The 13,700-nt window shown below is 40.4% G+C and overlaps 1 protein-coding gene across 1 annotated transcript; it reads right to left on the bottom strand.

Moving 5' to 3' along the window:
* Positions 1–3,778: 3,778 nt before the first annotated feature.
* Positions 3,779–10,641, bottom strand: oacyl (O-acyltransferase like). Its single transcript, XM_063012074.1, has 15 exons — positions 10,473–10,641; positions 10,234–10,367; positions 9,629–9,704; positions 9,378–9,513; positions 9,094–9,296; positions 8,636–8,806; positions 7,525–7,627; positions 7,350–7,451; positions 7,001–7,166; positions 6,391–6,470; positions 6,182–6,292; positions 5,806–5,929; positions 5,475–5,652; positions 5,164–5,306; positions 3,779–3,992 (listed from the first exon to the last, which is right to left on the bottom strand). Exons 1-15 carry the CDS (start codon positions 10,630–10,632, stop codon positions 3,888–3,890), a joined length of 1,992 nt encoding a protein of 663 aa, XP_062868144.1. The 5' UTR covers positions 10,633–10,641; the 3' UTR covers positions 3,779–3,887.
* Positions 10,642–13,700: the final 3,059 nt, after the last annotated feature.

Genomic DNA, 13,700 nt, shown 5'->3' on the forward strand with positions numbered 1-13,700 from the left:
TTTCTTTTTTCTGAATTATTGCTTTGGCCAGGTCACCAGTCCATCACAGGACAAACACACACACACACACACAGGAGGAAACCCACACAGACGCAAAGACCTGCAATCAGTTCAGGTGTGTGTGTGAGTGTGCGTATCTGCTTGGTGATGGACTAACAACCTGTCCAGGGTGTTACCTATCTCTTGTCTAATGACCCACCATGACCCTGACCAGGATACGGACGAAGGTGGTAAAACAGAATGAATGCATGAATAAATGCGTCAGTATAACTGTGGTAAGAAATAATGCTGTGATCCAACATTTGGTGATGGATGTGATCCAGATTGCATGTTCAGAGCTACCTGTTGTACGTATATTGTCCCCAGACCTCAGCCTGTTTTCTGTTTACTTATTGCACCAAAGAGGGAAATTACACCCCACAAAGCACCCAGAGGTGCAGTGGAAACAACAACAGACCCGACACACGTCTGAATAAAATACAAACACAAGCTTAGCCCGGAGCAAACCGAACACACTCGCCGTGCCAGGTTCGTTAGAAAGCACACACATCACGTGCACGTGAATTTGCTTCTCAGCGTTTTCAGCCGTGGCTTGTGTTTGTGTTATTGATTTGTGTTTTGATCGTAAACACCCTGCGGATGAGACGATCAGGGTCCATGCGTCCAGAAAAAAACACCATAAATGAACGACGTTGTGGATCAGATCGACTCTCCTGGTTCTCGGCATCAGTAACAGGGTGTGAAAATCTGGTCATGTGATCTGCTGCAGAAAACACAAATCAAATTATGTTTTTATTGATACACTATAGGTCCAAAAGTATGTGGACACATGCTCCAATACAATTACGGCAGTAAAAAGTCGATAAGAAAGCCAAAAGGCTTCTCTTTTAATCCTGAACTGTTGAGCAGAACTATAAGACACATCACAAAAGCCTGAGCAAGATCCTAGATCCATCACAGACACCCGCACACACAAGTTTTATCTAAAAAATAATATTCCAACTTTTTGCCAACAGTTTTAGGAAGGCCTGTACCTCATACAGCGTGTCTGTGCCCCGAGGTCCTTAACGACATAGTGTAATGATTTTAGTGTCGAGGACGTCCAGTGTTCTGCACCCAGTCCTAACTTCAACCCCACTGAACAGTTCTGGAATGAACCGGAACATCAACTGAGGCTTTATTGACCAACATCAGGACGTCCAGTGAGCTCATGGTCAGATGTCTGAATACTTTTGGACATCTAGTATACAATGCTCAGTAAACAGATGTCTACATAATTATGGCACAGAGGTGTGTGTATACACCTGTACGAGCGTGCTGGAGGCAGTACACATGTTTATGTCGTCATGTAATTCTGTGTGTGTGTGTGTGTGTGTGTGTGTGTGTGTTTGCACACTGCCTATGCTGGCCAGCTGTTGTTTGTGTGTTTTGTCAACTGAATGTTCGGTCTTTCTGGTGATTTTATTTTCATTTAAATTTTTCCACAGAAATGAAGCTTCTGCCTGGAATCCGGCATCACGGAAAGACGCCCCACAAACCGCGATGTGTTATGGAACAAACAGCTCGAGGTGCTTCAGGCCTTTCAAATTCTTCTGAATCTTCAAAACATTCTGTTCATTCTTAACGTCCTAAAATTGTAAACACGTACAGTATGTGGACAAAAGTATTGGGACACAAAGCGAGCTTTAGAAAGACAAGAAGAAAAGCTCAGTTTAAAGAAACTCCAGTGTCCTGCATAGGGCCTTGACCTCAGCCTGGTTGTGCGCCAGTCTTTCCTGTTCTGCAGTTGACTTTCCAATTCATCTCAAACATGTTTCGTGGTGTTGAGGTCGGGATTGTGCAGTCAGCTAGAGTTTCTCTGTAACAAACTCGTCAACCCTCTATTGATCTCACTTGCTGGAAGAAGGGCCTGCACAAAATCTAATAAATCATTTAATATGATAAAACTATAAAACTATCAAATGATTCTATTGCTTGGTGGATCTGTGTAATTTAATTTCGGTGCATCAAGTCTCGACCTAAAATCAGACCAAATCAGCACCGTCAGGTGAGATTCTTCAGAATGCAGGTAGCGTGGTGTGCAGGTAAACTGCGCCACCTACAGACTGCAAAGTAAAACTACATACAAACTACATGAACACGTTCGCTCACAATCAATTTCCACTTTTCATGACAATAATACAAATGTGAATTATTATTATTAGTATTATTTTATAAATAATAAAATAAATAAAGTATCTATCTATCTATCTATTAGGACCGTCCTTTCTTTAATCATCCACAAGAGGGCGCTGTGTGTCTGAAAGTGCAATGCAGTGTTTTAGCTTAGCCGAGTTTCTGTATGACAGCGGCGTCCAAACTTTTTTTGAAACAGACATGAATAAACCCCAAAACATGCCTAATTATTGATTTATTTATTCTAATATAAAGGTACACTGTTCAGTATTTAATCGGTCCTCTATTATTACTGAGTCCTCAGTTAGAAATCATTTAATTTGATGATAATTGATGATCCCTGATGTACAAAGTGAGCTAACATGAAAACGGGTTTTAAATCTGATCCTGTCATTAGCTCACAAGCTAATTATTATTTATCAATTTACTGCACTGTTATGAATAATAACTTATAATAAAAGCTAAACTATCACAGTAAACTAGTCATTTCATTTGTTATCCGATTGTTAATATTCATTTGTTAGTCTGCAGTTCCATTATAAATCCTTTATAATCATTTTCTGTAGATTTTTTGTATGTGTTTTAACCTATAAACACAATTCCACACACGAATGATCTTGATTACTGAGTAAAAACAAACCAGACGAAAACTATAATTCAGGAAAATCCGTCTCACTTCATTACGAGTCGAATCGCTCCATCAAAATAAACACTTTTACTTTAGTCACATTCAATTTTCAAAACACTTGATCTGAAATAGCTGGAGGTCTCGAGGTTGATTACAAGGTTCGGTGTGTTTAAGGTTCATTCGGCCCCGCTGTGTTAAACAAAATACCTCGTTTCTATAGAGAAAACATCAGTCGAAACGCTAATCAGTTACTAATCAGAACCACAGTGGGAGTCAAAGTACAGAAACATGTGTATGAAAGAAACCACAAAGATCCAACACCAATGTTCACTATTAAACACCAACGATCACTATTAAACACCAACATTCACTGTTAAACACCAACATTCACTGTTAAACACCAACATACCTAACTAAACCCCAAAATTTTTTATAAAACACCAACATTCATTAACAATAAACAATATTTACCAGTAAACACTTGACATTCACCATTACACACCAACATGTATCATCTAACACCAGCATAAACCTTTAAACACCAAGATGGACCATTAAACACCAACATTAACTATCAAAAACCAACATTTACCCTGAAACACCAACATGTACCATCAACATTCACTGTCAAACACTAACAATTACATTAAAAAACATAAAACACCACAGTTCCCATTAAACACAATAAGCATTTATCATTAAATCCCAACACACACTTAAAACATAAAATTAATTGCAAGAAAACAATTGTTTAAAAGATACATTTGTTTAAACAACATCAAAACATTCTTAATAAACACTAAAATATGTCATCAAATACCAGACTATACCACCAACCACCAGCAGTGCCATTTTAAATCAAGCTTGCCAACAACCTAAACAATCAACATTAAATACCAACAGTCACATTAAACCCGATATTTAACTTGTAGTGTTGGTAGTCAAATTAGGAAACACAATAAAAAACAAACCCTCTTCACGTCATATCGTTTATTTACATAATAATAAAGCCATCATGTTATTCACATACAGTTCACAGAGTCTCACAGCGAAGTTCTAAAGACACTGCAATGTCTGAGAGTGTTTATCCTTTAATTCTGCTCAGGAACTGATAGGGCTTCTCAACCAGCACTGTGAGGACAAAACCCAGAACCACAGCGAGGAGCGAGTGACCCAGGAACAGATACAACTGCAGAGAGAGAAACAGAGAGAGATGATGATTATGAGATGATGAGAGTGATCTGCAATCCAATAGCTTAAACTAGGAGCACCAGAGCAGGGGTGCTAATATAAATTTGGGCATTTTGATGAGAGATGCACCCAATCATGCAATGGGATAAGCAAAGACAAACACCAACCAAAAGTGTCTCTGTGCCACAGTCTGCACCTGATGGTGGGTACAGAATTTGGCCAAAGATATGTGAACACTTGACCCTGTGCTTGATTGATATCTATCTATAAATATAAACAACACATCATCCCACCTGTGTGTTCTCTTCTGCCTGTATTTAATTTTAAACAATGCTGATGGGCTATAAAGCCACAAATTGACCAGCTACCTTAGAGAAATCATCAAACCCTGTTCTGTACTACACAACCCTTATACCACAAGTCTTACTCATCTTGATCCAACACTCAAGACTTGAGTAAGATGGGCATCCAGGTTCTTCTGTGTACCAGCACCCTGTCTGTTTGAACATCTTTTAGATTAAAGACCTTCATCACTTCTGTACTAAGCACTTATTCATCTTTTACATTAATATAAAAACCTTTTATCTGTACTTTGGGTTTGAACAGATTTATATTCTGGTACTAGAGTGAGGAAATATTTACTGAGTCGCTCTGGAGACGAGTGTTTAAATGTAAATATAATTAGGAGGGGTGTCCACAGACTTTTGTACAATTGGACTTCAGACTGTTAATAAAAAGAACCGAAGTGTTAAAGTAATACAAAGAGACGAATGATTTATATTAACGAGACGATTTTCTTTATCAGACGTGTGTTTGCATATGAGCAGCATGTTTTCTCATATTACTGAGCGCTTTGTGCCACTGTAGTTGGTTTACATTAGAATCTGATTCATCCTTCAGTCCTCTTATTACCCACAGGAACACACGGCTGCTCAGGGCATGACAGGTAAGGTCGAGACAGAGGTCTTGGGATAAAGTTTAAACTATTTGGGAAAGGACTCAGCAACATCTGTGTTAATCCCAGTTTGAATCTGACCGGTGCTATCAGCCGACCGGACATCTTCACACTGCTCCTGCAATTCCAGCCCTATACTAATCGGCCTGTTTGGAGCTCTGTTAGTTGTCTCATTATCACTCCCAGCACTTCATCATCAATCTTCAATACTTACGAAGTTGAGATCTGTGTAATGGAGCGCAGTCTCCTGTCTGGTGTTGTAGAGCAGGATGAGGACGGGGTGAACGAGGTAGCAGGCGAAGCTGATGTTGGACAGAGGAACCCACGCTCGTGCGGACAGGAACTTGTTCACCAATCCTGCACAGAACGAACACGTTCACGAGACTTTATTTGCATAGAGGAACAGCCTCTAGGAAGGATTTGTACAGTATTTTGGAATGTATCTGTGGGGCTATAAATAGAAGATAAAAGGAAAAGCGCAACAGAAAGGCCGGCTACTAATCGACCTTTAATATGTGTCCGTACCTCCGTACCCCTCCTCACAGGCCAGGATGACCCAAGCCACAGCGAAGGCCCAGAGCAAGCGATGGAGTCCCTGATACACAGCGTGGCCCGGTGACCCCTGACCTCTCAGCAGGTAGGCACACCCCACCGTCGCCGCCATCAAGGACAGGGATACGAGCCAACCAACAGCGGCCTGCCACTGAAAACAACACAGAAAAGAAAGAGATGCCGTTTCACTTTGAGGTCTCTGTTGAATGTGAACACCCTCTCTGTGTCCCAACAGTTTGGGGAAGGTCTTTTTCTTATCCGGCATGACTGAATGTTTATTTTGTTCTCTGTCTGGATCTGTTACCTTCTGCTTTATGAGAGCCTCAGTTTTGGTCGTCATGTAAATTCCTGTAAGGATGCCGAGCAGGTACGGACCGTATCTGGTGTAGGGCTTGTTGTAGTAATACTGGAAGTAGCTCTCGTATTCACTGGAAAAGAAAAACATAAAAAAAAGTATAAACAACCACCATCAGACCTTCAGCCAGATTAAACAGAAATTCCATTTCCAGTGTCTGTCTTACTGTCAGTACAACTTGTTTATAAAAAGTATCATCTCTGTTAAATAATACAGTTTTTTTATAATCAGGGCACATGCACCTGAATCCTGAGCCAATTACAATTTTAACATTCATTAAGAGCGCTGGTGTGGAGGCTGAAGTGCTGGTGTGGTTTTAACTCACAGAGTTGTTGGTTGATGAACTGGTAAGTTCAGGAACTCGGTGATTAAAGCACTGGAGACACCACAGATGAGAAACAGAAGCACCGCAACACCAACCAGCACACCATTGTTCCTAACACAGAAGAGACGAAGAGTCTGAGCCGAACGTGGTGTAATAATACCAGTAAAATAATAATAACGTTAATAATAATATAATAATAATAATCTTACAGTCTGTAAAGGAAAACCAGTAATGGTGTGGTTGCGTAGAACTGGAAGTCAACAGACAGGTACCAGGTCCAGGGGGCACACTGCAACACAACAACAACACATTTTCTTCATATATGTATAATATAAAAATGTAGTTAAGAGGATTAAAATTAAAGCACTAAAGTTGTGTGTGTATGTAGTTGGAACACTGTGTGTTTATTGTTCGCAGTGTGTTTTTGCATACAGTGAGTGTGTGTTACATAGTGTGTGTTGTGTACAGTGTGTGTGAGATGCATACAGTGTGTGTGTTGCATACAGTTTGTTATTGCTGCGTGTGTGTAATTTGCAGTGTGTGTGTGTTATTGTACAGTGTGGGCATGTTATTGTACAAGTGGTGTTATCGTACAGTGTGTGTGTGTATCGTACAGTGTGTTTGTATCATACAGTGTGTGTTGCGTAGTGTGTGTGTATTGTACAGTGTGTGTGTGTGTATCGTACAGTGTGTGTGTTTTGTGTACAGTGTGTGTGTGTGTGTGTTATCATACAGCGTGTCTTGTGTACAGTGTGTGTGTATAGTACACAGTGTGTGTGTGTGTGTATCGTAGTGTGTGTGTGTGTGTGTGTATCGTACAGTGTGTGTGATGGTAAACAGGTTGTTGATGAGCAGCAGGTTGGACCACCAGAACTTCCTACAGTTCATCATTTCATCCTCAGCAACGAACCAGAAGGTTCCATCATGAACGAGTGAGAACAGTGCAACGATCACACACACCATGTAGAGGTGCAGCGGCTGGATCCTGCACACACACACACACACAGTAACCGACTGTTCTGTCGCATTGTTGGATTACCATCTACAATCCTTAACGGTATTAACAGATTCAGAGAATCCCGAGAAATCACTGTGAGTAAAGAGAAATTTTAATGATAATTTTATTGTTTATGTGTTTTTTTAAAAAATTATTTTCTACAATTCAAACCTTGTGAATCTCCTGTAGAGGAAGTGAGCGATCAGACGGAGGCTCAGTTTGTCCTCTGATCTCTGAATGGACGCGAGCAGTGATTTAGAACTCAGGATCCCACTGAAAATAAATCACAATAAAATATAAAATATAGGTTGGATCTGCATTTGTGATTCCACAGAAATGTTCTTACCCCAGTAATAAGAAAGTATCAACAGCCAGATAAACCGGTCCACTAAACGCCACCACGTACAGAGCGTTCATGTCCACGACCTCCCGCCATCTCGTCACGTTATCTACAACAGAGGGGGAGTTCACGAATACTACCCACATTCATCCAGGTAAACCAGGTAAATCATTACTATTAGTACTATTACTATTATTATCCTGTTATTGCTATTAATACTACTATTACTATTATTACTACTGTCACTATTATACTACTATTACTAGTATTACTACTATCACTATTATTAATACTATTATTATTACTACTATTAGTGGTAATACTACTGTCACTACTATCATTACTTTTATCATTTTAATACTATTAATACTACTATCATTACTACTATAACTAGTAATACTACTGTAACTATTACTACTACTGTCACGTTATTATTATCCTTTTAATGCTACTGTTTTAATACTATTACTATTACTAGTAATTACTATTACTAGTAATACTACTGTTACTACAAATACTATTATTACTACTGTCACTACTATTACTAGTAATACTACTGTTATTACTATTATTAGTATTACTACTATTGCTACTGTTACTGTTATTAATATACATATTGTTATGAATGTTACTAATATTACTTCTATTACTAGTGATACTACTGTTACTACCAATACTATTATTACTACTAGTGATACTACTGTTACTGTTGTTACTAGTATTACTACCATTACAAGTTTTGATATTGTTACTACAAATACTAGTATTACTTGTATTACTACTATCACTAGTATTGAAATTATTACTTCAATTACTAGTATAACTACTGTGACTAGAATTACTATTACTGCTATACTATTATTACTACAAATACTAGTATTACTAATAATACTAGTATTACTACTATTACTAGCGAGGATGAAAACTAAAACTGGGTTAGGGTTAGGGTTATTTTTAATAGAGCGCTGCATTAAATCCTGCACACAAGGCGTGTTCACATACTTTTGGCCATATAGTGTATAAACGGCCATAACTTTTGCTGCCATTTCATTGGTTAAAACACTGATCACATGACAGACAGGTGTATTTTTTTAGGGGCGTGGCGGGTGGGTGTTACCGAGGCCACTCCAGACGCTGAGCTGCACCGTGTGACCACAGATGATCCAGAAGAGACTGAGGATTCGAACCCCATGCAGTGAGGGATACCTGCACCCCGAGGCACCACCATCACCCGAAAGCACACCGCTGCAGCGGACGGAGAAACCGCGCAGCATCGCCGACGCCTGGCCTGAGAGTCACAGAAAGATTATTAATGCATACGGCACATGCTATATGGTCTAAAGTATCTGGACACCTGAGCATGAGCTTTCTGGATGTGCCATATCAAAAACAAACTGTATTTAAACAGAGTGACAGAGTTTTTTCAGCTATAACATCAGCCGCTCTTCTGAGAAGACTTCTCACAAGACTTGGAAGTATGTCTGTGGGAATTTGTGCCTGTTCAATCAAAGATCATTTGTATGGCTGGGCACTGATTAGACACAAAGCACACTAAATGTTTATTTATATACGTGCTTGTCGTTCTCCCCTCGTGCACCGGCGTGTCATCCTGAAGCGAGGCGCACGCTCGGCTCTGATTGGCTGAGCTGTTTTCTAAAAGCGCTCCGTAGTTCGCGAGTTCGACTCCTGATCCGGCGTCCCTCCCTTTGCACCTCCTAACGAGGGGTTCACAGAGGGTCGCGGCGAGAGGCAGAACCATCATCAGGACACACACACACCTGAGGAACAGACGGATCTACGTTAGACGTGTGTGTGTGTGCGTGTGTCTGTGTGTGTGTGTGTGTGTGTGTGTTTCTTACAGACAGACGATAGCAGATCCGTCAGGTCTGACGTCTCTCTCCATACACTGAATGTTGTGAAGCTCCAGGGTTGGATCAGGTGAGTACAGATGGGGGACGGGAGCAATGAGGGAGGTTCCACCGTGTCTAAAATCATCTACACACACACACACACACTATAGACTGCATGAACATACACTATAGACCAAAAGTATCTGGACATCTATGATCAGGATACAGAGGCTGACAAGGTGCAACAGGACGAGTCTCACCGTAGACTAGCAGCAGCACTTCCTCCTCACTGCAGGAATCAGGCATACAGATCCCCACGAAATAATGAAGGAACCCCTGCAGGATCACGAACACACACATCAGAAACACACACACATCAAGAACACACACATCAGGAACACACACATCAGAAACACACACACACACATCAGGAACACGGTTGCATCTTTAGTTCTGCACTCGAGCTGAAGGTTAATGTAGCTCACAGACTGGACAGATATTTATGCCCAGGCACATTTTTGGTGGCCAAAACAGTTTAGCTAATGTGAGGTGCACTCGTCAGTGCTGGTCCCAAGCCTGAATAGAAATAGGAGGGTTGTGTTAAGAGGGGCATCCAGGGGTGAGGGTTAGGACCTGGCTTGGCTTGACTTGGCTTTGTTTGACTTGGCTGGGTGTGGTTTGGTTTGATTTGGTTTGGTTTAGCCTTGTTTGGTTTGGTGTGGTTTATTTTGGTGTGGATTGGTTTGTTTCCTCTGTGGTTTAAGCTTCCATTATCTCTATGTTAGCAACATCAGCTTTGCAGCATCGGTACAAAACCATTAAAGTATTTATTTTAGTGTGTGTGTGTGTGTGTGTGTGTGTGTACCTGCTTGAGAAACACCTGACAGTATCGTCCTCCAAATCCGGGTCCTTTGACAGACAGACACTCCTGTAGAGACCCGATCTGGTTCATGTTTCCCCCCTCCACGTCACTTCCCAGCTTCCCAAACGCATCATACACTAATCAGTGATAAATAATTGTTTATTCCTAACCTCAGTTCCAAAAAATAAAAGGTTTGTAGAAGTAATGTAAGTAAAGAAGAAGCTTTTGATTTCAGAACTCACTCAGAACGGCGTATCTCTGAGGAGAGTCTCTCTCCAGCTCCGACAGGAACGCGCTGGCGTCCCGAGCGCACTTCTCGGTGACGTTAAGCGCTCGTACGACGGTCCAGAGTAAGAGGAGTCTGACACTCGAGAGCGCGGTGATCCGACCGACCTGCAGCATGACTGTGTTCTCAGGTCAGCTCTGACTGAGACCGGGTTTAAATACGACGGAGAATCGTTCAGGCTTCTGAATCCTGCATGTAAATCGGAGTTTCACGCACAAAGGTCAGTGTTTTGATTACAGTGGAAGAGAGGTGAGTTCCAATTCCCAGCTCTAGTGTCTGTAGAGAACCTGACCAGGCAGATAGCACCGCAGAGACTTGCATGTTAGAATTCTGCAGCACCCAGGTACCCTTACGCTCATATTCCTTCATGTATGTGGCATTTCAACTTCAGGAGTTCCTGTAGGAAACCTGGAGGAAATGCTCAAATCCAGCTCTGCAAGTCCATGGTGCTGTGCAACACCCACTCTACCAGCTGCAACACCACACCAACACCACCAACTTCACCATTAATTGAATAATAAACGTTTCAACCATTTGTGGGTAAATATGGGCGTGAGAGCAGAAGTCCAGGGTTCAAGTCTCTGTGGAGCTATCGGCCTAATCAGGGGCTCCACAGACACAAGCAAAGATAGCCGGGAACTGGAGCTGCAACAGTGACTCCTACTGTCTGTCTGAGGTGCCAAAATAAGTGGTGGAGGGATACAGAAAGTGTAGTGTGGCCTTCCATATGTATTAAAGCTCTCTACGATAAGCTACAATACTGGCCGGGCCGGTAGCACCGGAAAACTCAAACTTTAGACAGTGTTGAGATTTATTTTGTTTGGTTTAAACCTCCTGTGTCCCCATATGTATCCCACATCCCCGGTCAAACAGAAAAATCAATACCAGACAAACTGAGATATCGTTGTCGGTTGTCTGTAGTTTATTGATAATAAACTTTTTTGTCTTTTTTTATACAGAAACATTGAACAGATCTAACAAACAGCAGCAAGACAACCTAGGAAACGAAGCACCATGAACAGCTCCTCTCATGCAAACATCCAAAACAATAAAATAACTATAATAAATAATTATAATAAGAAAATAATACATCCAACCTGTGTTAGGTATGAAACTCTGAACAGATATGAACTTTATGAACTGGAATTATTTGCTTGTGTAACATCTTACCAACATCTCACTAAAATCAGCACTGAAGAGGTTCTAGTCTCACGTTTATTAACACTTTAGAGTAAACCGAGCAGCGTAGATGCACTTTTAATACAAATATAAATAAAAAATAATAAAATAAAGTACTGAAAGTTGGGAATCAAAAATAAATTAATCCGAAAACAGTGAGCTGAGTCATTTTGGCAGCGGAAGCACTTTGCTTATCTGTATTTACAGATTTATTGAAGTGTATTTTTTTAACAAGAGAAACGCGATTAAAAATCGAAAAGGCGGATTTTTGTCTCTCTGTTGAATCAGCGAATCTAAATCAATAGATAGTGATAAACGTAACGTAACCTCATTAAACTGAACGTAAATAAACAAAAGAAAGAAAAATAAAACTGATAAGAGATTAAAAAAAGTAAAAAAAAAAAACCGTTAAGACACTTTAATTTGACTTTTTAATGTATTTTATGTTTCCTCGGAGCGGCTGAAACAATAAAGGTGCTTAAAACAGCGCTGATAAAAAAGTAATCGCTCCCCCAACTGATTCTCTCACATTTCTCACACGAAATCATTTTAAAACCTGATATTTCACACAGAAAACTTCATTAAAACAATATTAATGATGTATTTATTTACGAATAATTTATTATTATTCATTCCAATACACATACCACCCTGGTAAAAGAACTGCTATCTTGGATACTTAGCTGCTTTACCAACTGAAGTTGCTGAACCTGAGGTAAAGTCTCTACAGGAACACTGTAAAAAATGTGCATAAAGCATGTCTAGGACTTCGGTTTACACCGAACCACAGTGGGAGCCATCACGTTAACAGTTGCAGCATTTAGAAGATGCTTTAACCCAGTTATGACTGAATACTGAATGTGATTTGATCAACTGAGGCTCAGCAAACCTTCCAACAGTGACGGAACAGTGCTAAATCTACCCAGGAGTGACCAGCCTGCTGAAATCTCCCCAGAACCTCATTAACTCCTCATTTAGAAAGTCACAAATGGACAATTAGACTCAGAATCGCGGACGTCATGAATTGTGGTGTTCACGGGTGGTTTCTCAGACGACGGTAGCAAGAAGGAAATCACCGCTAATTCAGAGAAATGACACCAAAATGCACCTGGATGATTCCCAAAAGTTTATGGCAGCAATTTTTAACATTCAACAACAAAACCCTTTTTGCCTAAAAAGTTCCAACTTTCTTTATGTTAAAGAACATAAAGTCATCTGTCCATGAGCTGAAGTGTAACTGGGTTACACACCAGGACTGAGGTCTGATAAACAAAAGCAAGTTTAAATTTAAGAAGCCGAAAGAAAACAATACAGGTTCTGGAGCGGCCTGGCTGGGACCGGGTGAGACCTGAACCTGACAGCAGCAGTGTGTCTGATTTATAGCCACTGAAATGATGTTTTACGAAGTGTGCTGTGCCTTTACTGGAGTTTGTTCTGATCTAAAATTCTTTCGGAGGCAGTTAGGAGAGGTGCAATTACTTTTTCACACTGTAGATATGGTACACTGTATGGACAAAAGTATTAGGACGCCCTTTCCAATTACCGAGTTTATGTGTTTGAGCCACAGCAATTACTAACAAGTGTAATAAATCAGTCATATAAAGGAAATTACATGCTTTCAACTTTGCAGGAACAGTTTAGGGAAGGCCCCTGTGCACAAAGCGAGCTCTATAAAGCCACGAAGAAAAACTCGGAACATCAACTGAGGCTTTTCCGAACAACATTAGTGCCCAGCCATATAACACAATGTTCTAAGCTGACACAAATTCCCATACACAGGCCTACAACACAGCTGTTGTGGCTAAAACACACAAAAAAGTTAAAAAATTAAAAGGGGTGTCCCAATATTTTTGTCTTTGTAGTGTATCACTGTTTAGACTGATTCTGGTTTGAGTGAGTAAGTTGAGCTGAATGAAGTTCTGGACCTAAAGGAACACAAGACGGATCTAATAAAATAAAAGTTCTGCTGTATAAAAGATCTCTAACACTCATACAAACATCGATC

This window comes from Trichomycterus rosablanca, chromosome 16, assembly GCF_030014385.1.
Source record: "Trichomycterus rosablanca isolate fTriRos1 chromosome 16, fTriRos1.hap1, whole genome shotgun sequence".
NCBI classification, from domain to species: domain Eukaryota; kingdom Metazoa; phylum Chordata; class Actinopteri; order Siluriformes; family Trichomycteridae; genus Trichomycterus; species Trichomycterus rosablanca.

Excerpts from the sequence above, each read along its gene's own strand:
- oacyl (XM_063012074.1), bottom strand. The coding sequence starts at position 10,632 with ATGCTGCAGGTCGGTCGGATCACCGCGCTCTCGAGTGTCAGACTCCTC. Across the intron at positions 10,368-10,472 it reads TCAGAGATACGCCGTTCTGA|TGTATGATGCGTTTGGGAAG; the intron begins GTGAGTTCTGAA and ends ATCACTGATTAG. Across the intron at positions 5,307-5,474 it reads CTGTGAGGAGGGGTACGGAG|GATTGGTGAACAAGTTCCTG; the intron begins GTACGGACACAT and ends CGTTCTGTGCAG.